This window comes from Chrysochloris asiatica, unplaced genomic scaffold, assembly GCF_000296735.1.
Source record: "Chrysochloris asiatica unplaced genomic scaffold, ChrAsi1.0 scaffold00116, whole genome shotgun sequence".
NCBI classification, from domain to species: domain Eukaryota; kingdom Metazoa; phylum Chordata; class Mammalia; order Afrosoricida; family Chrysochloridae; genus Chrysochloris; species Chrysochloris asiatica.
Window position 1 is genome coordinate 9,352,749 of NW_006408634.1, and position 22,603 is coordinate 9,375,351.

Genomic DNA, 22,603 nt, shown 5'->3' on the forward strand with positions numbered 1-22,603 from the left:
ATACAATAGGATGAATGTAAAGCTAATGTTCTCCCATGTAAACTATCACATAATTCATAATAAAACAGTTTGAAAACTATATCTGCATCCCACCCTGAATTCTTCTTAAAATCTAACCGTGATTTAACTTAATTAGTAAAGAATATCGGCCTTGAACATTATGCTCTTAAGATCTACCCATAGGGTATCAAAATGACAAAAACAACTTAAAAGATTAGCTAGGACCCTTCGGAGCAGTGAGTTTTTGTGAATGCAGTAGGAACCAGTTACATAAGGAGGCTGAGAACAGTTGCACAACTTGAAGAATGTCATCAATGTTCCTGAAAAGTGCTGTTGAGTCAGTTCCAACCCACAGCATTTCTGAGAAGTGGCTGGTGAGTTTGAACCGCCAGCCTTGCAGCTAGCAATCTGGTGCTTATCCTACAGTTGCCACACCAGGACTGTAGAAACTGTTGAATTGGTGTATGTTTCACTGTGTATATTCTCAACAGCGATAACAAAACAGATGTTTGGGTTTTTTCTAATTTGACAACTCAAACCCAGCCCACACACTGAGAAAGAAAGACCTGGTGGTATGCTTTTGTATAGATTGTTGTTGTTAGTAAGTGCCAGTAGTTGGTTCTGACTCACAGCGACCCTGTATAGGGTTTCCAACGAGCGCCTGGTGGGTTTGAACTGCCGAACTTGTGGTTAGCAATCCAGTGCTTATCCTATAGTGCCACACCAGAAAACCCTATGAACCATTAGTCAGAACTGACTCAAAAGCAGCAGCTGAATTCCTGAACGGCACAAATGGCTAAACACTCAACTAATAATTGAAAGATTGGTGGCTCGAATCCACTCAGAGGTACCTGGGAAGAAAGTCTGGTGATGTGTTTCCTAAAAATCAGCCATTGGAAGCCCTACTCTGACATGCATGGGAGTCATTGTTGTTGTTGTTAAGTGCAGTTAGTCCGTTCCCACTCATAGCAACCCTGTATAGGGTTTCCAAGGAGCAGCTGGTGAGTTTGAACCGCCAACCTTGTGGTTCAAACCAACCTTGCAGTCTACTGTTTATCCTACAGCGTCACATCAGGACTCTGTATGGGGTCACGATGAGCCAAAATTAAATAGTGGCTAACTGGTCTGCTTTTAGGGGGGTAGATGAGGGCAGTGACTATAAGATGTCCCAGGGGACATTTTTTTAAGAGGCTTGTAATATTCTATTTCTTCAAGTCTTGGAGGAGTTTTATACTTAAGATATGTGGACTCTACACAAATATTTAAGTTATGCCTCAGTTTAAAAGAATTTTGAAAATCAATTTTAAAAGATAAAAAAATATTTTTTTAAACGTGACTTTGTGTTTATGTGTGGAAGAGAGTGAATTTCTACCATTATCATCACATTTTGTCCTACTGTCTGGCTCACTCCCATGTGGCAGAAATTGCAGTAACTGGGCGAGCTGGCTATAGTTGCTACTCACCACCAGGGGACGCTGCCGCCGCTGAATTTAACATTCATTCAACAGTCTGAATAAGGGGTACTGCTTAGTGCTAGCTTCTTTCTGGGTTTCTGGTCTATAAAATGGGGGTTAGAACGTATGGTTGTGTTCAAGGCAGTTCCTAATGCCATGAAGCTCACTTTCTCCTGGAACAGAGACAGAAAAAGGTAGACACATGAATGCGTAATATTAATATGTGAAATTAATCTATGCCACTAATGTGGCATTGAGGGTTAATGCGCTGGACTGCAAGGTCGGTTTGAACTGCAAGGTCGGTGGTGCAAGCTCATCAGCCGCTCCTTGGAAACCAGATTCCACATTCCACGGCACTTAACAACAACAACAACAACATATAATATGCATACTGTGGAGCAAACCAAAGCAAGGGGCGGGGACAGATGGTCTGGGAAGTCCTCTCTGAGGAGGTGACATGTGAACAGAGACCAGAGTGAGAGGCATGGGACAAGCCAGGTGTCTTTTTAAGAGCCATGGAGGCAGTTACGACTCATAGTGACCCTGTAGTTTCTGAGGCTGTGAGTCTTTACAAGAGCAGAAAGTCTCATCTTTCTACCACAAAGTGGCTGGTGGGTTTGAATTGCTGACCTTGTAGTTAGTAAGCCAGTGCTTATCCTACAGCGTCATCAGTTAATTATCTAGTACAGGAATACCACAAGCGAGTGGCTTTAACAAACAGTTCTATTCTCACAGTTGGAAATGTGGAAGTCCGAATTCAGGGGCATAGAGGTTTAGGATTTACCACACGTATTTTAGTCCACTGCCTTCAAGTCCTGGTGTAGCGCTGGACTGAACAGTCGCTTTGAACGCTAAAAGTTGGTGATTCAAGCTCACCAGTTTCTCCTTAGAAACCCTATACAGGGTCGTTATGGGTGGAAACCTACTCGATGACACATAACAAGAAGCCTTCCAGTCTATTTCAACTCACAGAGTAGAACTGCCTCATAAGGTTTCCAAGGATGTAAACCTTTTCTGAAGCTGCCTGCTACATAGCTTTCTTTGCAGAGCAATGGGTGGGTTAGAAGCAATGACCTTTTGATTAGCAGCACTTAACCCGCAGCACATATTTGGGGGGGACACAATTTAACCCATAACACAAGTGGAGGAAATTCCTCATTTCGAAGGCTCTTGAGGACATCGGCTTAGTTAGGGACGTTGGGGGCAAGTGAACGGGCAGACCATTGAGTGGATAAATTCTGGCCCATAGTGACCCTATAGGACAATTTCATAGGGTCTACTAGGCTGTCATCTGTACTAAGGACAGTGTGATGGCACTGTAGGACATGCACTGAACCACAAGATTGGGGATTGGAGCTCACCAAGTCCACTAATCCTTCCTCAGGTGAAAGATGAGGCTTTCTGCTCCCGCAAAGATACACAACTTCAGAAACCCTACACATGGTAGCTGCGAGTCGGAACCAACTCACGGGCACTTAACAATCTTTACTGAAGCCAACGTTCTCATCTTTCTGCAGTGGAGTAGTTCGAACCGCCGACCTTTTGGTTAACAGCCCAAAGACTAACCCTCTGCGACACCAGGACTCCTTAGAGCGGACAGGGGCAGCAGCACCTTAATACTGAGCCAGGACCGGTTGGTAGGGGACAAAGGACAACCCACTCTGAAAGCAGGACAGGGCGTGATAGAGAGAAGGTAAACCTACGTTTCCGCTTTTGGCCGCTCGGGGGCAGCAGACGCCCGACAGATTCGCCGGGAGAGGGGGAACGGAGGGGGGGGGAGCGCGCTACTCCGGCAGAGGAAGCTGATGAAATCCAAGCCAACTTGCTTGTTGTGAGCTCATCCCTCCCGGGCGCCTCCGGAAGCCGCGGGGCCTCATGGCCTCCGCCTGGCCTGAGCGATAAAGCTCCGGAGCTTGAACTAGAGCGGGAAATCCTTCCTGAAGTCTGCCCTGTGAGGTGCCTGCTGCCAGAACTTTGAGCCTGCCAGGAGGGGTACGGATAAAACAGAGAATGTTCCCTTGGCTGTCTTCTCGCAGAATGAAAAGTGAATTTTGAACGAATATGGCTGTGCGATTAATTCGTAGAGGGAGAGAAACAGGAGGTGGGAGAGACAAAGGGAAGAAGAGACAAAGATGGGGAAATCGAGGCAGAGCAGGGGAAGAACAAAGATAGAAATGAGGAAAGACAGCCCGGAAAAGTCAGATGAAGAGAGGAAGAGATGCGGAGACAGAGAAAGGGAGTGACATGTAGAGACAGACATAAAGAGAAAGTTAGGACGTGGGAAACAGAGATAGAGAGACAGACACAGGGAGAGACGTTTGGAGAAACAGATAAGGAGAAAGTTAAGACGTAAAGACAGACAGATGAAGAGACAGAGACAGGGATGGGGAAACAGGGGTGAGGAGAGAGACAAGACATCCTGGAAGACAGAGATATGGGGAGAGATATACACATGAGGGAGAGACCAAAAGAGTGGCAGAGACCAGGAAACAGAGACAGGGTAGGTAAGAGAGATGAAGACAAGGGTGGGAGACAAATGGAGGAGACTGTAGGGAGCTGGAGAGGCGGGCTCTCGGGGGTTTGGGGTCGCCTGCGGGGGCGCGGCCCTGCGGGAGTGGAACGGGCCTCCCAGCCCCCCAGCCCCGAGGCGGCGGCGGCGGCAGTAGTGCGAGCTGAGTTACCAAGTTACCAAGTTACCGCAGGATTCAGGCGCTCCTCACTGGTGAGGCTGCAGCCAATCAGAGCGCGGCGCCGCAGTTCTCGGGCAGGAGGCCTGGAGACACGCGCACCTTCCTCGCCCCCCCCCCCACACCCAGCGAAGCACGCTGCCACACAATCACAGTGGCACGCGCGCGCACACACACAGTCCCCCGGGACGCGCCAGCATCGCCCCCCCCCCCACAATCACAGTGACATACACGGGCCCAGCGCAGCATTGCCTGGATACACACACCATCACAATGACACACACTGTGACATACACAGTCCCAAGAACACACAGTGACAAACACTACCACACAGATGCTCCCAATCTCAGTGATACATAGTTTCAGAATACCCACAATCACAATGATACACACCTAGACATATAATAGCAATGACAACCACAGTTATATGATACACAACTTCATGCATGTACACGACAATGATATACAGTCCCAGGAATGACATACAGCATCACGGACACCCAAAATCTCAGTGACACAGTCTCATGACACATAACACTTTGAAGACTCACAATCGCAGTGACACAAAGCATCACACACACACACACAATCACAGTGACACACACCGGCCTGCCACAGTATCATCCAGATACACACACAAACACAGTGATACACAAAGTAGCATACACACACAGTTCCAGAAATATACAGCGACACAAAGCATCATGCAGGCACACAAAAATCTCACTGACACAGTCACAGGACATACAATAGTACCCAGACCCACAACCACACAACATTGTTGCAACACATACAATCACACTGACAGCCAGCTTTGCACCAGCATATTGCAAACTTAATGACTGATAGACACGGTCCCATAAACACACAATACTATTTCAACACACACAGTGTCTGTGCCACATATAACCACAGTGACAGCATTTCCTTAACACAATCATCAGTGACATCCTCATAATCCCATAGACAATATAATCTTGATTATCACAGTGACACATAACGTTACCTTTACAAGCATAACCAGAGTAACACACCTACCATAGTGATAGACAATCACTGAGATACACTGACACACACACTTCCAGTGATACACACAGTCCTATGGACACACAACACAGTCCAGATGTACAGTCACAATGACACATGTACTCTTGGTGACACATAATTTCACAGACACAGTATTGTAAATACAATCACAATGTCAGTAAATAATCCCACCATACACATCACCAAGTGATACACAATAGAACACACACACACATCTTCCCCCTCACACACAGCAAAGCATATGGACACACGATACCACAGTCACTCACACATAATTCCATCACACACAAGGCAATGCAACTCTGCTGACAAACCAAGTGTCATACAATTAATATGTCATTGATGTAATTTGTGTATGCCATTGTTAATGTCATTCCAGTACCACACATGGGTACACAACATGTTCACATACAATCACCATGTCACACATAGAGAATCCCATTGAGATGGTAACATAACAACACAACTATGCTAATGCACAGAGTCCTGGTGTGACGGTGGAGGATGTAAGTGCTCAACCACAGGTCAGTTTGAACCTCTAGGACAGCGGTTCGGTCTCAGCAATCACCCCTGGGAAATCCTATACAGGGTCGCTATGAGTGTTAACCAACTTGATGTTGTTGTTGTTAAGTACCATGGAGTCGGTTCTGACCCGTAGCAACCCTGTACAGGGTTTCCGAGGCTGTAAATCTTTATGGGAGCAGAAAGCCTCATCTTTCTCCTGCGGAGCAGCTGGTAGTTTCGAGCAGCTGACCTTAAGGTTCACAGCCCGATTCGTAACCACTACGCTACCAGAGCTCCTTAACCAACTTGATGACATTTAACAAAAACAGAATCCTCCTGGCGTTCTGGGTTAATGTGCCAGACTGAACAGCCTGTTTGAACCGCAAAGTCGGTGGTTCAAGCTCACCAGCCGCTCCTCAGAAACCCTACACAGGGTCGCTATGCATCGGAATCGACTCGGCTGCACTTAACAGCTATAACAACAACAATATACTGATGCACAGCATCGCATCGTACTCATACATACCACCACACTAACACAACAGTACAGTGACATGACATATTCACAAACCTCCCATTAACACACATCGCGGACACATAATCGTGGTGTAACACAAACCACATGGACACACACCATCTTACTGCCGCACACCGACCGACACACTACACATAACAGCCCCCAGAAACACACACATGAATATTCCATTACACTCACACACAACACACCAGAACATCACACACAACACATGGACATAGTGCATCACACTCATAATCACTTTGACACCTGACAAGTCTAGCAGCACAGTGACAAACACACAACTAACTAGCACACAACACAACATACTAACACAATCACACACACATTGCATGCTGGTACAGCAACCACCCTAATATGTCATTCCCCTGACATATTCCACACGATCTACAGATTGACAGAGAACTTTGCAGTCACACAAACACACAACCACCACCCCATCTCTGCCCTTGGCCCAGATAGACGTGTTCAGATGTGGGACTCTGGGGGGAGGGGTGTTGGGTGGGCTTGTGTGTCTGTGTGTGTAAGTGTGTGTGTCTGTGCGTGAGCTATGCCTCCCCCTCCCGGCCCTTTCCCCGGGGGCGGGGGCGAGCGGCAGCCGCTGTTACCGGGTAAACTTTCCCGCCTCCCCCCAGCGCGGCCATTAGTCACTCCCCCCCACCCCACCCCCGCCCAGGATGATGTCATCGCCTCATTCTGGAGGCTGAGTAATCCTTGACTCCGCCCCCGACAGGTACTAGGGTAGGGGCGGGGTGCACCTTAGGCTGCAGCTGGGGACTTGACTGCCTTGGGTCCCCAGAGTTGGGAACTGAAGAATCTGGAGTGACCTGAGGGCACACACCTGGGTCCCTTGAGAATGGGATCTCCACGCTCTGGCTCTGGGTTCTTGGTGACCCGACAAAAGGCATTTCCAGACCTTGGGCTTCTGGACATCCCGGCACCATTGGACCGGGCTGGCTCGCTTTGTCAGGTGTCTTGGGAGTCTGAGTGACTGGGGACTTGGACTCCTGGGTCCTTAACTCCACGAGGCCTGGAACCCTGGGGAGGGGTGGGAGGTCAGGTGCTTAGCCGTAGAGAAAGGCAAGTGCCAGGCTGCAGGGTCAGATGTCTGGGTCCTAGGAGATTCGAGGGAGGGCAGTTGGGAAATGTGCACCCTGGTAGGTGGACACCGGGGAGAATAGGACCCCTGAGTATCTAGTGGCTGCTGTAAGAACCAGCCGGGGGTGGGGGGCGCATTCTGAGACATCTCATGGCGTGTGGGCTCAAAGACCTGGGTCCCTATTTCCTGGGGTGGGGGTGGTGGCTCAGTCCAAATTTTTACAGGATCAGGCACACCTGGGTCCTATTGTGGAGAGAAGTTGGAGGTTCCCCTTCTCTGTTTTTATGGTACCAGAACGCCTGGGACATCTTCTAGGGGGACTCTGCGCCACTATGCCTGTGTCCCGTTTGGGGCCGAGGAGGGGTGTAAGGCGTCCCAATCTTCCTGGGGCCAGGATACCCAGATCTTGAGGAAGGGGATCCCTGGGCACTGTTTGCACAGGCCAGGACTCTTGGGCATCTTCTGGGACTGGGGTGGGGTGGGGAAGATGGGGCAGCAGACTGCGCAGCCCCTATTCCCAGCTCATCCCCGAGTCCCCATCCTCACCCGAGGGAGGATGCGGTGCAGAGGGGGTGGGGTGGACGGTGCCTAGCCCGGACCTCAACACAGCCGGCAGCGTTACCACCCTCCCGGCAGTTCCCCGGAGCCGGATCCCCGCCCCCCGCGCCGAGGGCTCCCCCAGACCCGGGCAGGCGCGGCAACGACCAATGAACGCGCTCGCCGTCTCCGGGAACCGGGCCGGCTCTGCCCGCCTGGCATTGGGCACGCAGTGGGCAGCGGCGGGCGGGGCCTGGGGGGTCCTCGCGCCTGGTTGGGCCAGGCTTGTTGCTGGGTAACGGGGCGGCGAGTTTCCCCTGGCAACGGCGGCGGGTACCGCTCACTGGCTGGCCGGGAAGGAGGGGGGGTGCGGGCGCAGGCAGGCCCCGCAGACCCCAGCAACAGCGCGCGGCTCCCGCCCCGCCGGGGAGCAGTAACCTTCACACGCGCGCGGGCCGCTCGGACCATGCAGATGCCCGCACCATTGGGGCAGTAGCCCCGCCCCGCCCTCAACCGCCTCCAGGCCTAGGTAGGGGGTGGGATGAGGACCCCAGAGGCCCCCTCCCCACCTCCGGAAAGCTGGGACTCAGGGGCTGCAGTGAAAAGTTAAGTCCTTCTCAACTCCCTCTCCCTGTTCTGCGAAATCTTCCCCAGAATCATGCACAAAGACACGAGAAGGTTGTGAACCCACAGTCAACTAGAAAAGATGTTGATTTTCTTTAGCCAACACATTGCATTGAACCTACTAAGCGGTAGGCACTACGTGCTTAAGAAATATTAACTCATTTAATCTTCACAACAACCCTAAGAGATGGGCTCAATGGTGGTTCTCATTTTTCAGATGAGGAAACTGAGGCACGAGACGGAAAAACTACTTGGTCAAGGTTATTATTTGCACCCAGGGAGCCTGGCTGGTTAGTTTATCACTCCACTGTGTTGAATGCACCTTTGAGAGGCACTAAAATTCAAAATGACAAACTGCTTAGGTCAAGCAAAAAACACCAGTGGCTGTCCGTCAGGCCACCAGTTTAAGACCCTTGTCCCAACCTGCCAGTCTTGAGGAGGGGGATACCCGGGCTCTGTTTGCACAGGCCAGGACTCTCCAGCATCTTGGAGGGGGGGGGGGGTGTTTCAGGAAGTCTATAAATAATAATACTGATGATGGAGTCCTGGTGTGGCACTCACTGTAAGATAAGCACTCCATCTCAAGGTTGGTTTGAACCTTAAGGTTAGTGGTTCAAACTCACCAACCACTCCTTGGAAACCCTATACAGTGTCGCTATGAGTTAGAAACCAACTCTATGGCACTTAGCGACAACAACCAGTATCCACCTTCTCACTCTGCATCACCCTATGAGGTAGGGACCACCATTGCTGTTCCCAAATCACAGATGAGAAAACTGAAATACAGTACAGAGAGGTATAGCCACTTGCCCAATATCACACAGCCAGTAGGTGACAGGACTGGGGACTTTAACTCAGGTTATTAAGACCAAAAGCCGGTGCTCTTTAGTGGGGTCTGTGTACAGGTTTGTGGGGGGGAACCGGCTACAGCTATGGAGGAATTCTTTTACCTTAGCCAGTGGTTCTCCACTGTGGACAGTTTTACCTCCAAGAGAATATTTGGCAGTGTCTGAAGTAATTTTTGGCTGTCACAAAGAGAGGTGGGTATCAGAGACTAGAGATGATGCTCAGAATCCTACAATGCACAGGATGGACCCTTCCCCCAACAAAGATTCTTCCAGCCCTCACAGGCCAACAGAGGTCAAGATGAGAAATCCAGGTCTAAGCCAAGCTTAATTTTCCCCCTCAACCAACCCAACCCTAGACCCCTCTCTTTTATCTACATTTGGTCTTTTTGACTCCCTCCACCACCTGCCGAGTCATTCTGTATCTGGTTTTATCAGTATCTCTATCTTTCTATCTCAACTCACAGGTGTGTGGGGGTCCTCCAAGCTTTAGGGTCCCTGTTTCTCCTTTCCAGATAAGAGGGACCAGAGACAGGGTTGGGGGAAACCTAGCATGTTTCTCCAGGAACTTAGAGGAGGGAGACCTTTGGGGGAGTGGGGTGAAGACAGACACAGGTATCATTGTTGTTAAGTGCTGTCTAGTTGGTTCTGACCCATAGTGACCTTGTATAGAGTTTCTGAGGAGTCGCTGGTGAGCTTGAACCGCTGACCTTGCAGTTCAGATGACTTTGCAGTCCAATGCATTAACCCACAGCGCCACACAGGAACTTTCAGGTATCCTTATTGTTAGGAAGTGCCTTCGAGTCGATTGCGACCCATAGCAACCCTGTATAGGGTTTCCTAGGAAAGTCTAAAAAACTCAGCCTTTGGGCCAGCCATCAAATCAATTCTGACTCAGAGGGACCCTATAGGACAAAGTAAAGCTGTCCCATAAGGTTTTCAAGGCTGTCATCTTTCCAAGGAGCAGACTGCCACATCTTTCTTCCGAGTACTTTGGGTTTCACTGACACGGGCTGCGCCACAGAGATCTTCATTTACCATGCTGGATCTACACTCTCCTTCCTACTCACTTTTCTTCTCAGAAATTCCAGCACTTCTGATGAGTGCAGGGGTTGATGAGTGAAAGATGGACCCTGAACTAGCCCAGGGCTGGGGCCTAGCCGTGTAACTTGGTCATCTATCAAGGCCAGAGCAAACCTCTAACAGTAGTTGAAACTCCTGGTGATAACATTGCTGTTGTGAAGTATTGTCAAGTCAGTTCTGACTCATAGTGACCCTGTATAGGGTTTTCGAGGAACGGCTGGTGAGTTTGAACCACCGACCTTGCAGTTCAAATCAACCTTTCAGTCCAATACTTATACTACAGCACCATTAGGTGCTTACTATTTACCAGATGGAGTCCTGGTGTGGTGGTGTGAACCACAAGGTCAGTGGTTCAAACTCACCAGCCACTTCTCAAAAATCTTATACAGGATCTTTATGAATTGGAAATGACTTGAAGACCCAACAACAACCAGAAACTGCACTAAATGACGTCTATGCATACTCTCATTTAATAAATGTCTACAGTAGCATTTCTCAAAACACCTTTGAACTTGATCTACAGTCAAAAATATACTTTCTTTGAGACTTTGCATGAACTTACTAAATATAAACAATATATATATATATATATATATTTGTTGTTGTTAAGTGCTGTGGAGTCGGTTCCGACCCATAGCGACCCTGTACAGGTTTCCGAGGGTGTAAATCCTTACGGGAGTAGAAAGCCTCATCTTTCTCCCGCAGAACGGCTGGTAGTTTCGAACCGCTGACCTTAAGGTTCGCAGCCCGATTCGTAACCACTACGCTACCAGAGCTCCTTATATATATATATATATTCAGAAAACAATCATTACCCTTGACTTCATGATTTTTTTAAAAGTATGTTCTATTTGATATTAAAAAAGAAAACAAAACACTGTGTTCTACAGCCACTAAGACTGAAGGTAGAAAAAGAGATTAACTATAAAGAACACGAGGCAAATGTTTGGAGTTATGAAATGTTCTGTGTCTTGACTGGGGGGTGTTTGTGCAATTGTGCACATCTGTCAAAACCCATTTAACTGTACACCTAAAAGGCAAATGTGATTGTGTGTAAATATACTTCAGTAAACCTGAATAATCATTAAATTAAAACGATAAAAATCACAAGGAGAATAATTTCACAATCTGTAGTTTGCTCATGAAACACAGTTTGAAAAACAATGAAAGAGGGAGGGGAAGAGAACAGGAGGGAGGGAAGGCAAAAGAAAGGAAGGAAGAAAAGAAAACAGAAAAGAGAATGAAGGAAAGACGGGAGAGTTGTTGGTTGCAGTCCTATAGATTCTGACTCAGGGCCACCCTGTATGTTACAGAGTTAGAATTGGTCTACAGGGTTCTCAAGGCCTGTTTTCCAGAGCCTCTGTTCTGGGTGGGTTTGAACTGCCAACCTTCCTACTAGGAAGAAAGGCTGCACTAATTCACCTCAAGTGCTGAATTTAGTGGTCAGTGTTTAAAAGTCAGGAGATATCGTCTGAGTTTGGAATTTCTGGCTTCTTGCAGGAAAATCTAAGGATCTGACCCTGGCAGGGAACCACTTTGAGATCCTGAACAAGCCTACCTTTACTCAGGCCTGGCATCCGTTCTCCACCAGTTCAGTGCACTGGGGGTGACTTGCCCTCAGAGACCAGATTAGGTTGAGAGGAAGGCACAAAGAAGGTGTGGAGAGACAGAGATCCAGGGCCCTGGGGATGGGGAGGAAACGGGGTCACCCCTGTTGCATCAGAGGAGGGTGTGATGATTGGAAACTGAGAAGGAAAAAGGAGCAGAAAGCCAAGAGACTGGGGGAGATCTGTGCAGGGGTCTGCCCGGGCATGTCTGTGCCAGGCACCCACAGCTTCCTCCTCCCCATGTGTCCTCGCCAGATTCGTGGTGAGTGTGACCAGGAGTACATGCTACAAAGTGGGCCCCTCGTCAGTAAGTCAGTTAGCAGGAACCTGTCACAACTGTGACTTTGTGCCTGTGTGTGGAGGTCAGTTCCGATGGCAGGGTGGATCTGTCTGATAGGGGTGGTTTCAAGCTGAGAGGCCTTGTGGGAGTGTCTGTACCAGTCCCAGTGGGGTGTCGTCTTGACCAGGCTGTGTCCATGTGTCCCTGTGACAGGTGTGTCTGTCTGAGTAAGTGTGTGTATGTCCAGCTGCATCTAGGAGGGAGTGTGTTTCCAGACAAGCATGAAGCCTTGTTGGTGTGTGTTGTGTGGGCCAGCTCAGAGGGAATGCTGGTTAACAGTTTATGGGTTTGTGCATACAGGTGTGAGTACTAGTACAATTCTCTGGGTGCCCCAGTCCGCGGGGCAGTCTCTGCATTTATGTCTGAACGTGTAAGTCTGCGTGTCCATGAATGTGCATTCGTGAGACTGTGGTCGTGTGTCTGAGTCTGTATGTCCCGGTAGCTCTTTCAACATGTGACTTTGTGCACCCAGGAGCGCCTGGTCGTGGGTCTGCGAGGACTCCTCAGTGTGTGTTTCTGTCTGTGGGGCCCAGTGTGTCAGTGTGTCAGTGTGTGTGTCCGTCCGGACGGATTCCCAAACGCGTGCTCTGCCCTGGTCCAGGCCCCTCCCCGGTCCCGCTGTAGGGAAACCCCCTCGCGGAGGGGGCGCGGCGCTAGTCTGCAAGTCCTGACTTGTCCGCTGCTGGGGGCGGGAGGATAGCAGGCGGGGCCGTGGCGTCACGAGGGGGCGGGGCGTGGGACCCTGCGGGCGGGGTGGGGCGGGGCTGGACGGCCAGAGACGCGGCGCGAGCCACATGCGAGCGGGCGCCCAGCGGGGCGGCTGTAGCGAGATCAGCGGCGGCGACCACGACGCGGACGCGCCCGCAGTCCGAGCAGCAGCGGCAGTCACAGCCACAACAACAGCCACGGCAGTTAGACCGACATCAACAGCAGCAAAGCGACAGCAGCAGCAGCCGCACAGAGCGACGCTGGCGGGCGCGCCCTCTTGAAGGAAGCCGCCCGCCACCCACCACCGTCTCCTCCGGCGTGTTCATGCCCCCGGGGTGAGTGTGCGCACCTCGAGTCCCAGCTAGCGGCCAAGGGCCAGGCCGGGTGGGCTTCCTGGAGGAGGTGGCGGGAGTGCACTCTGAGAACAGCGGAGTGCGCTGCAGCCCCACGCCGTGCCTGCCTTCTTGTCCACCCCACACACAAGGGACCCTGGGTTGAAGTCGCTGGACCTCGAGGGGCACGAAGGGACCGGGCGCCTGGTCTGGAAGCGCAGGTGGCACAGCGGTCTGGCGGGTTTGTTTACAAACAATGGGGTGCGGACTCGGCTGCGCCCCCTGGCGGTCAGTGCGGCTCCGGGGAGGACAGTCGACCCCGGCTACCCCGGCTGCCCCGGCACCCGCAGTCCCGGAGGGGCGGAGTGGGGTCTGCGAGGAGGGGCGGCCACACCCCAGGCGCGCGCCCGGTGGGGGCGGTGGCAGGGGGCGGCTCGCGGGCCGCCGAGTCTGCAGCTCCTACGGGCGGGGGCTGCGCCCCAGCAACAGCCCGTTATTGGCCCCGCGCTCGGCTGGCGGGCGGGGCAGGCGCACGTGGCGGCGGCGGGGTGGGAGGGGCGGTGACAGCCGAGGGGCGTCTGGGACCGCCGTGGGAGCACGCGTGTGCGGGGTTGTGGAGCTGCAGGTGTCTCGCCAGGGTGTGTGCGTGTGTCTGTCTCCGAGTTTGTGCTGGGGTCTGCCGAGAGTGGTAGTGTCAGTACAGGGGAACATTGCGGATGTGTGTTGTGTGTCTGAATCTGCCTTGCCATGGGGTGGGTGCTGTGTTTGTGTCGTTCTACCTGTGTGTGTGTGTGTGTTATTGGTGGGTGATGCCATCGAACTGGTGCTTGTGTGTGGTGTACTACATGCAGTATGTGGTTGTGTGTGCTGTCTGGGTGTACTGTGTTTGGGTGAGTTTGCACATGTGTCTTGCCTGTGCCGTTTGTGCGTGTGTGTGTTGTTGTGTGTCTCTATGTCTTACTTGTATGTATGTTATCTGTCAGTGGCTGCCTCTGTATCTCCAGGGCATGTGTCTCTGATGAGTGTTTACGACTGTGTGCCTGCCTGCTGAATGCCAATGTTTGTTTTCTCTCCAGGTGTCTGTGTGAGTCCTGCTTGTGTATTGTGTGAGGTGTCTTGCTCTGTGCTTTGCCTGTGTGTCTGGCAGTGGCGTCTGGGAATTGAAAACCTGGGCTCTGTGGGGTCTGTGTAGTCAGTGGGTGTTGCTGCTTGCCTTTCAGATCCAGCTCGCTGTGTGTGTGTGTGTGTGTGTGTGTGCTGGGTCTGAGGGGCTTGTCTCTCTGTGATGGGCTGGCTCATGTGTGTCATGTGGGCTGAGTGTGTGGAGTGTTTATGTCTGTCACGTGAGATCAATGTTTCTATCAGGGTTTTAGGTGTGTGTTGCTGGCACTGTGTGGGATTAGAGTTAGCAGCATTTGCCTGTGTGTGTTTGCCGAGGGCCTTCAGAGTTGATGAGGGTATATCAGAATGGGAGGGAGGGGAGCAGGCTGATGGTGTCTGCTGGCATGTGTGGGTGTATGTACGTGTACGTCTGAGGACATCTGTATGTCCTGGGGTCTGAGCGTGCAGTGGGTGTGTTCTGGTTGTGTTGGTCTGTGTCTGTTTTGGGGCTGATGTGTGAGAAGTTCAGTCCTGGCATGTGTAGGTCTTCTATGTGTTTAAGTAAGTGAGAATCCATGGTGGAAGTACCTATTTGTGTGTTTCTGGCAGTCTGGGTTTGTGGTGGCTACAGTTGTATGGTTGTGATTGTGTGCCTTGGAGTTGGTTCTGACTCATAGCAACCCTGCACAGGGTTCCAAGGCTGTAAATCTTTACGGGAGCAGAAAGCCTCATCTTTCTCCTGCAGAACAGCTGGTAGTTTCAAACTGCTGACCTTGAGGTTCACAGCCTGATTCGTAACCACTACACTACCAGAGCTCCTTAATAATGGGTGTATGGATATTTATGTGTCCCTGGGCTTATCAAAAGTGGGCCAGTGTGGGGGATTGACCGTTGGTGTATGTGAGTGGGTTGTGGCCCTCTGTAGGTCTGTGTATATGTGTATGTCCACACTGTGGTCAGAGTGTGTGTTTTTTGTCAGCTATTGGGACCATCTTAGTGTTTGTATGCAAATAGACTGTGGGGTGAGAGGCCAGGCTGGTGGCGCTTGTGTGACTCCTTGTACTTGTTTATGTGTGTGCCTTTCATCCATTCCCATACACACACACACACACACAGTCCTCTCCATCTGGGTCCTGTGAGAAGAATCCCAGTGTATGACCTGGGGTGCGTTCCGTACTCATTCCTGTTCCAGAAGTTATCCAAAGTACCCTAATCTTCTGTGTCAGTCCCAGGTTGAATGGGTTTGTGTTGGGGGGCTGTCACAATAATGATATTCACACACACACACATACACACACACACACACACACATGACAGCCCTTCCAGCTGGGTCTTATGTGTGAACCCTTGAAATGGGCTGTAAGAGCCGGCCCATTACCATGTGTGCAGGTTGGCCAGTTCAGCCCTTGCCCTATGTCAGCCTTAACTGGGTGGTGTCCTGTTTTAAACCTGCCATGTGTGCTGTGGGTGCCTCCCCCGCCATTCCCCCCATGTGTGTTCATCACCCTGTGTATACAATGGGGCCCTGCGCCCCCTGCACGTCCCTGCTGACCGGCACCTTCTCTGTGTCCTGCAGGCCCCAGGGAGTGCCATGGCCCGCGCTCGCCAGGAGGGCAGCTCCCCGGAGCCTGTAGAGGGCCTGGCCCGCGACGGCCCGCGCCCCTTCCCGCTCGGCCGATTGGTACCCTCGGCCGTGTCCTGTGGTCTCTGTGAGTCGGGCCTGCCCGCCGCCCCCGCCCTGCTGCCCGCCGCCTACCTCTGTGCCCCTGCCGCCCCGCCCGCAGTCACCGCTGCCCTGGGGGGCCCCCGGTGGCCTGGGGGTTCCCGTAGCCGGCCACGAGGCCCGCGTCCCGACGGTGAGTGCCTGTCCCAAGCCCATGTGAGCCTGGGTGCGAGACCTTGGGAATACCAAGGATTGGGAGCGAAATGGGGGGGCGGGGAGCCGGGCCACGGGGAGGGTGTGGCCAGTGTGGTCTTTGTGTTGCAAGAAGCAGGAAGATGGATTGGGAGGCGGGGGTGAGGGGAGAGGCCGAGTGGGAAGTTCCTCTTGGAATCTGACTGCAGTCCTTGAGTTTGTCCGCCCTGGGCCCCTTCCGGGCTTCGGGCAACAGCTGTTTCCCAGCCCTTCCCCCCATCTGGGTCTCCTGGAGCCCCTTGGGGACTGCAGTTGGAGAGAGGGTGGACCGAGGGGGAGGACCGGCCCCTATGGACTTTGAGGAGGGGACGAGGGTGGCTCCGTGCCTTGACTACATCTCTTTAGTCTGACCAGCCCCCAGAAATAGGAAGGCGAGGGGGAGGGGCTATTGTATTGGGAAATTCCCCTCGGGGCGGGGTGAGTTGTGGGGAGGGAAGGGTTAAAGGTCCCCTGCCTGATGGGCCGTTAACCCTAAGATGCCCGGCGAGCCTCATCCCTACGGGACCGTCACACATTAACTCACACACGCTCGGTGGCAGGGAGAAGATTGTCCTAGCTTCCTGAAGCCCAGTTGGGGGGAAGGGAGAGAAAACTTCTCCGGCTCAGTCCTGGCAGTGGGGGAAGGGAGTTCCACTCTCAAGACCTGAGTCACAGATGAGGAAACTGAGGCTCTGGTGTTATACCTTGGTGATGGTAGAGGGGAGTTTGCCAGCATCCTGGAGACGGGAGGGACGTCCAAGGAGGAAGACACCCCCAGTATCCCAGCCACCTAGGACTGTCTCTCAGTGGGCTCTGGAGTCTGGCCTGCTGGTCGCTCGGCCTCAGCCACATCCGGGGGTGTGGCTTCATTGTGGTTGGACCCGAGAGGGCAGGAGGCCTGAGGCTTGTGACTCTGGGTGGGGTCAGTCTCTGTATCCCTGTGTGACCTCTAGAGGTTCAACCTCAGTTTTCCCCATCTGTCAAATGGGGCAGGCAAAATATGACCCCTTTGGAAATACAAGTATTTAGATCAGATAAGAGGAAGGATTTCCAGACTGACCCTAAACTTTATGGGGAGGTGGCTGGTCAGACAGCTGACTCCAGAGAGGCTTCCCCAGGATAACGGGTTGCTTCCTGGTGCCCTCGGAAGGGCCGAGGAGTCTGCCTATAGGAGGTGGGAAAACGAATCGCTATAAATGAGGCTGGGAGAAAAGAAACCAAGCGTCTAGAAAAGGGGCAGCAGGTCTGGCCACCTGGGCACCCCCACTCTTGGTCATCAGGGGCACTTCAGGTTCTGGAGGGGAAGTGGGTGCTGACCTCCCCCCTCGGCCTCTCATAGGTCCCCAGCCCTCACTCTCGCTGGCGGAACAGCATCTGGAGTCACCGGTGCCCAGTGCCCCGGGGGCCCTGGCGGGCGGGCCCACCCAGGCGGCCCCGGGAGTCCGGGGAGAGGAGGAGCAGTGGGCCCGAGAGATCGGGGCCCAGTTGCGGCGGATGGCCGACGACCTCAACGCGCAGTATGAGCGGAGGGTAAGTCTGGGGGGAGGGGTAGACGGCAGGTGGGACTTCCCGCCGGAGGCGGGGTTGCAGGCAGCCTCGCCAGATGTGCCGCAGCTGCTGCCCTGCGTGGCGAGGTCGTGGCGGGGACAGGCAGGTGGAGGGGTGGAGGGTGGTGTGCCCGCCGAGCCGCCCACGGGTCATACTGGCACGGCTGGAGTGGCCAGGCCGCCCGAGCGCTGCGGCTGCGGGGAATGGGGCGGTGCTGGCTGGCTCAGCTCATATATCCCGGGCTATTTATAGCCGGTGAGTCAGCAGCGCCCGGGCGGCCGCGCCCGCCCCTCCCGGGCCCGCAGCACTACCCAGCTTCCCGGGCGGAAGGTGGGGCTGCGGGGAGCCCCGCCCCTTGAGTCGCCACCACCACCCCCCCAAAAAAAAAAAAAAAAAAAAACACCACACACAACTGGGCCTTTAAAAAATAATTCAGGACGCTCACCATCCAGCTCTATCCAATCCCAACGTGACACACGTACCGCTTGCTTATTACCAAAAAAAAAAAAAAATGTTGAATTGGCAAACGTTGTGTTAGATATATTTTTACAACAATGAACAATAAAAACAAATTCATCAAGATGGAGTTTCTCAATGTTGCAGGTTGCTAGTTAATTTATGGGGACTGTGAGAATTAAAAGAGGTGTTTTTAAGAGATAGAAAGATAAAAATACTGATTATTGATTAAAATAAAAGCATTTAAAGAAAACACACTCATGCAGGCAATATGTTATGAAGAATCTTGTTCATCTCGCCGATTCCTTTCCCCTCCATGTTTCCCGAGGAAATCTCTGAAGTTGGAGGAACTCACAGGGATGTTTTTTTTTTTTACTACATACAAGGGGGCTTCAAAAAGTTCGTGGAAAAAATGGAACTTTTTGGAGCCCCCTTGTATTTACCAGGCCAGAAACATGTTCCGTTACTAAGCTTGTGGAGCCTTTTTAGTCTCTCTCATGTAGATCCTGGTGGCACAGTGCTTAAGGTGGGCGGTTCATTCCACCAGCAGTTCCAAGAGAGAAAGGCCTTTCAAAATTACAGTCTAGACAACTGTCTGTCATCTAGGGTTGCTATGAGTTGGAATAGCCTCCATGGCATACGCCACCAATAACGGTTTTGCACTTGGGTGGTGCAAAGGGCTCATGTCTTTTGGCTAATAACTGAAAGTTTAGCAGTTCAAGTCCACCCATAGATGCCAAAAATCAGATCACTGAGAACCCTCTGGAACACAATTCTACTTTGATACCCATGGGATTACCATGAGTTGGAATCATCTCAACGGCAAGTGATTTAGCCAGTGTTCGGCTCTATGCATAAACCAATCAATGTTATGCTTGCACTATCTAGCATATGGATAAGGGGCGTTTGAGACATTATTTCCACTGCTACATAATATTCTACTGTAGCCATGTAGATTTCATGCACTTACTCATTTTCTCACTGATGAATATTCAGTATTTCTTTGTGTACTGTTAAATGTCCACCTTTTGTTTTGTTTTGTTTTGTTTTTTGACTCTTCCAAACGAGGTACATCTCCTGGTGTGCCCATGGGTGTCTCTAGATATGTGGGTAGCTGGGTCTTGGCATTGGCATCTTTAGTTCTCCTACATGGTTGTCAGTATATTCTCCAAGGTGGCAACTGTAGCAGTATGTCAGGCTTCTTAATTCATACATATCTAATGAATCCCTGTGTCCCGGCTGAAAGAGCTGGTGTGGGGTATTGAGGTAGGTTCTGGTTCCTGGCACCCTGTCCAGAGTTCCCCTACCAGTCCTTTATCTCACATTCATATTCCCATCTGTAAAGTGAATGTCTCTGTACCTCTGTGTCTTCAGGTGGTAAGATGAAGTGAGTGTAACTTGGCACCGGGCCTGCCCATACACTCAGTGTAAGGGATTGTTGTTGAATCGATTCTGACTCACGGTGATCCCTTGTGTGTGTCTGACTTGAATGATGCGCCATAGCGTTTTCATGGCTGAAATTTTGGAAGTAGATTACCAGGTCTTTCTTCCAAGGCACCTCTGAGTGGATTTGAACTCCAGGAGTTACAGTCTACTTGTTGGCAACTGGTTGATGTTGTTGTTTAGGTATTGTTTAGTCGGTTTCAACTCGTAGCGACCCCTTGTGACACAGGAAGACAACCCCCTATGATTTTCTAAATTGTAATCCTGATGGAAGGAGATAAACAAGCCTTTGTCCCATGAAGCTGCTGGAAGGTTTCCAACAGCCGATAAGCACTGTACTCCCAGGTCTCTCCATGGCAACTGGTTCCCGGTTACGGGTAATAGTCCCTACCTCAGAGTGTTGGCTGACAAAAAGGAAGACCCCCAATGAGAAATACTGACACAGTGGGTAGTAACAACGGACTAAACGTAACAGTAATTGTGAGGACCAGGCAGTGTTTCATTCTGTTGTGCAGAGGGTCACTGCCCTCACCCTGAGCTGCCTCCTGACCTGAGCCCCCATAAAGACTTGCCCTGGGACCCCAATCCACTGCCCCCTAGTTGATTCAGTCTCACGGTGCCACTATGCACAGAGTAGAGCTGCCCTATAGGGTTTCCAAGGCTGTAACTCTCTAATGAAGCAGACTGCCATATCTTTCTCCCATGAGGCAGTAGGTTCAAACCACTGACCTTATGGTTAGTGGCCCATTGCTTAAACCACTGCACCACCAGGGCTCATCTCTGGGAGTTTAAAAATCAAGCCCACTGCCTTCAGGTCAGTTCTGACTGATCATGACTCTGTGGAGGGTTTCTAAGACTGTAAATCTTAACAGGAGGGTAAAGCTTCAGCTTTCTCCCAAGGACCGGCTGGTGGGTTTGAACCACTGATCTTGCAGTGAGCCGCACGACACCCTCTAATTCTTCCTCTCTTTCTCTCTCTTTCCCCCTACAACAGAGACAGGAGGAGCAGCAGCGGCACCCCCCCTCACCGTGGAGGGTCCTGTACAATCTTCTTATGGGACTTCTGCCCTTACCCAGGGGCCATGGTGTCCCCGAGATGGAGCCCAATTAGGTGCCCGCACCTGCCCGGCGGACATCAGGGACTCGGGGGGCAGGCTCCCCTCACCTCCTGACGCCCCAGCCAGTGCGGGGAACCTTTTCTGCACCATGTAGCATACTGGACTACTAGGCCTGCCTGCCCTGGGCAGCCAGGGAAGTCACTCCAGCCCCAGCCCAGCCCTGGCTTCGTTGCGGAGCTGAGGGGTACCGATGAAGACTCGGACTCCTGGTTCCCTGACCACAACTCCAGGGAGGGCGGACTGCCGGACTTAGCTTCTGAAAGCGGCGGTGACCGAAGGGGTGAGGACCTGGCCGCCCGCCTCTGCCGCCCACCACCATCTCAGGAAAGGTTGCTGGTGCTGAAGGGGTGACATTGGGGGTCGACCCCCAGTGTTCCTTCACTTTGGGCTTGGCCTCAGGCCCTGGTGCTTCCCCCCCTCCTTCTGGGGAGGGGGCCCATGAAGAGCAAATGAGCCAAATGTGACCACTAGCTTCCTGGAGCCAGAGAATGGGGTGTGTCGGATGCCCCCCTTTCCCCTCCCCCCAACCCAGTGCCCAGCCATCCTGCCTGAGCCAGCATCGGGTGGTTGGCATGCCTGCCTCATCTTCATCAGGGGTGGCTAGGAGGAGCCCAGACTGTGTGAATCCTGTGCTCGGCCTGTGACCACCCCTCTCCCCCCATTGACCCCATTCATAGGTTTAGAGAGAGCACGCGTGACCACTGGCATTCATTTTGGGGGGTGGGATATCTTGGCGGAAGTCGCCCCAGCCTTAGTCCCCAGGACAGACTAGGTGTTGGGGGGTTGGACTGGGAGTCAGGGAGGGGGGAATCTCAGAGAAGGGGAGAAGTCTGGGAGTGGGGAGGGATGGCCCAGCCTGTAATATACTGTATATGCGCTGCTGTAGATACCGGAATGAATTTTCTGTACATGTTTGGTTAATTTTTTTTGTACATGATTTTTGTATGTTTCCTTTTCAATAAAATCAGATTGGAACAGTGGACGCTCTTTCTGCCCGCCTTCCCCGCCACGTGGCCTGGGTGAGGCCTGGCATGTGGTCTGTTCAGAGCCTCCATCTGGGGCCCTGTCTGTAGCGGGGGTGGGGAGGGAAGGGAGAGTCCACAGGGCACACGGCGGGCATTCAGCTTTGTCCCTTCTGTCACTGGAAAGCTGAGGAAAAATGGCAATCCTAGAAACCAAACTCCGTTGCCTTCAGTGTTGATGGTGAGCCCGTCATGAGGTGCAAAGCAGAACTGCTCCATAGGGTTTCCTTGGTTACAATCTTTACGAAGGCAAATTACCAGGCCCTTCTAACATGGAGCCTCTAGGTTGGTTCAAACCACCAACCTTTAGGCTAATAGCTGAGAATAAACCCTTTGTGTCCTCCAGGGACCTACTTATACAATACTGTCCTTAAGTGCCTTTGAGTCAGTTCCAACTCATAGCAACCCCTTTATAGGTTCGAGAAATGACTGGTGGCTTTGAGCAGTTCACCTTGCGGTTAGCAGTGCAGTACTTACTCTACATCCACACCAGGCCTTCTATAATACTTGTTAAGTGCCGTCGAGTTGGTTTCGACTCATAGTGACCCTATATAGGGTTTCCGAGGAGCAACCGGTGGGTTTGATCTGCCGACCTTGTGGTTCAAAGTCCAGGGCTGAT

At 52.0% G+C, this 22,603-nt stretch overlaps 1 protein-coding gene and 1 pseudogene across 1 annotated transcript; both read left to right on the forward strand.

Annotated features, from left to right (window-relative positions):
• The window catches only part of LOC102817911, a 23,778-nt pseudogene extending 15,419 nt beyond the window's left edge, over nt 1–8,359 (forward strand).
• Nucleotides 8,360–13,259: 4,900 nt separating this feature from the next.
• Nucleotides 13,260–21,198, forward strand: BBC3 (BCL2 binding component 3). The gene is made up of 4 exons (XM_006868239.1): nt 13,260–13,405; nt 16,080–16,359; nt 17,737–17,927; nt 20,839–21,198. Exons 2-4 carry the CDS (start codon nt 16,095–16,097, stop codon nt 20,953–20,955), a joined length of 573 nt encoding a protein of 190 aa, XP_006868301.1. The 5' UTR covers nt 13,260–13,405; nt 16,080–16,094; the 3' UTR covers nt 20,956–21,198.
• The last annotated feature ends 1,405 nt before the right edge of the window (nt 21,199–22,603 follow it).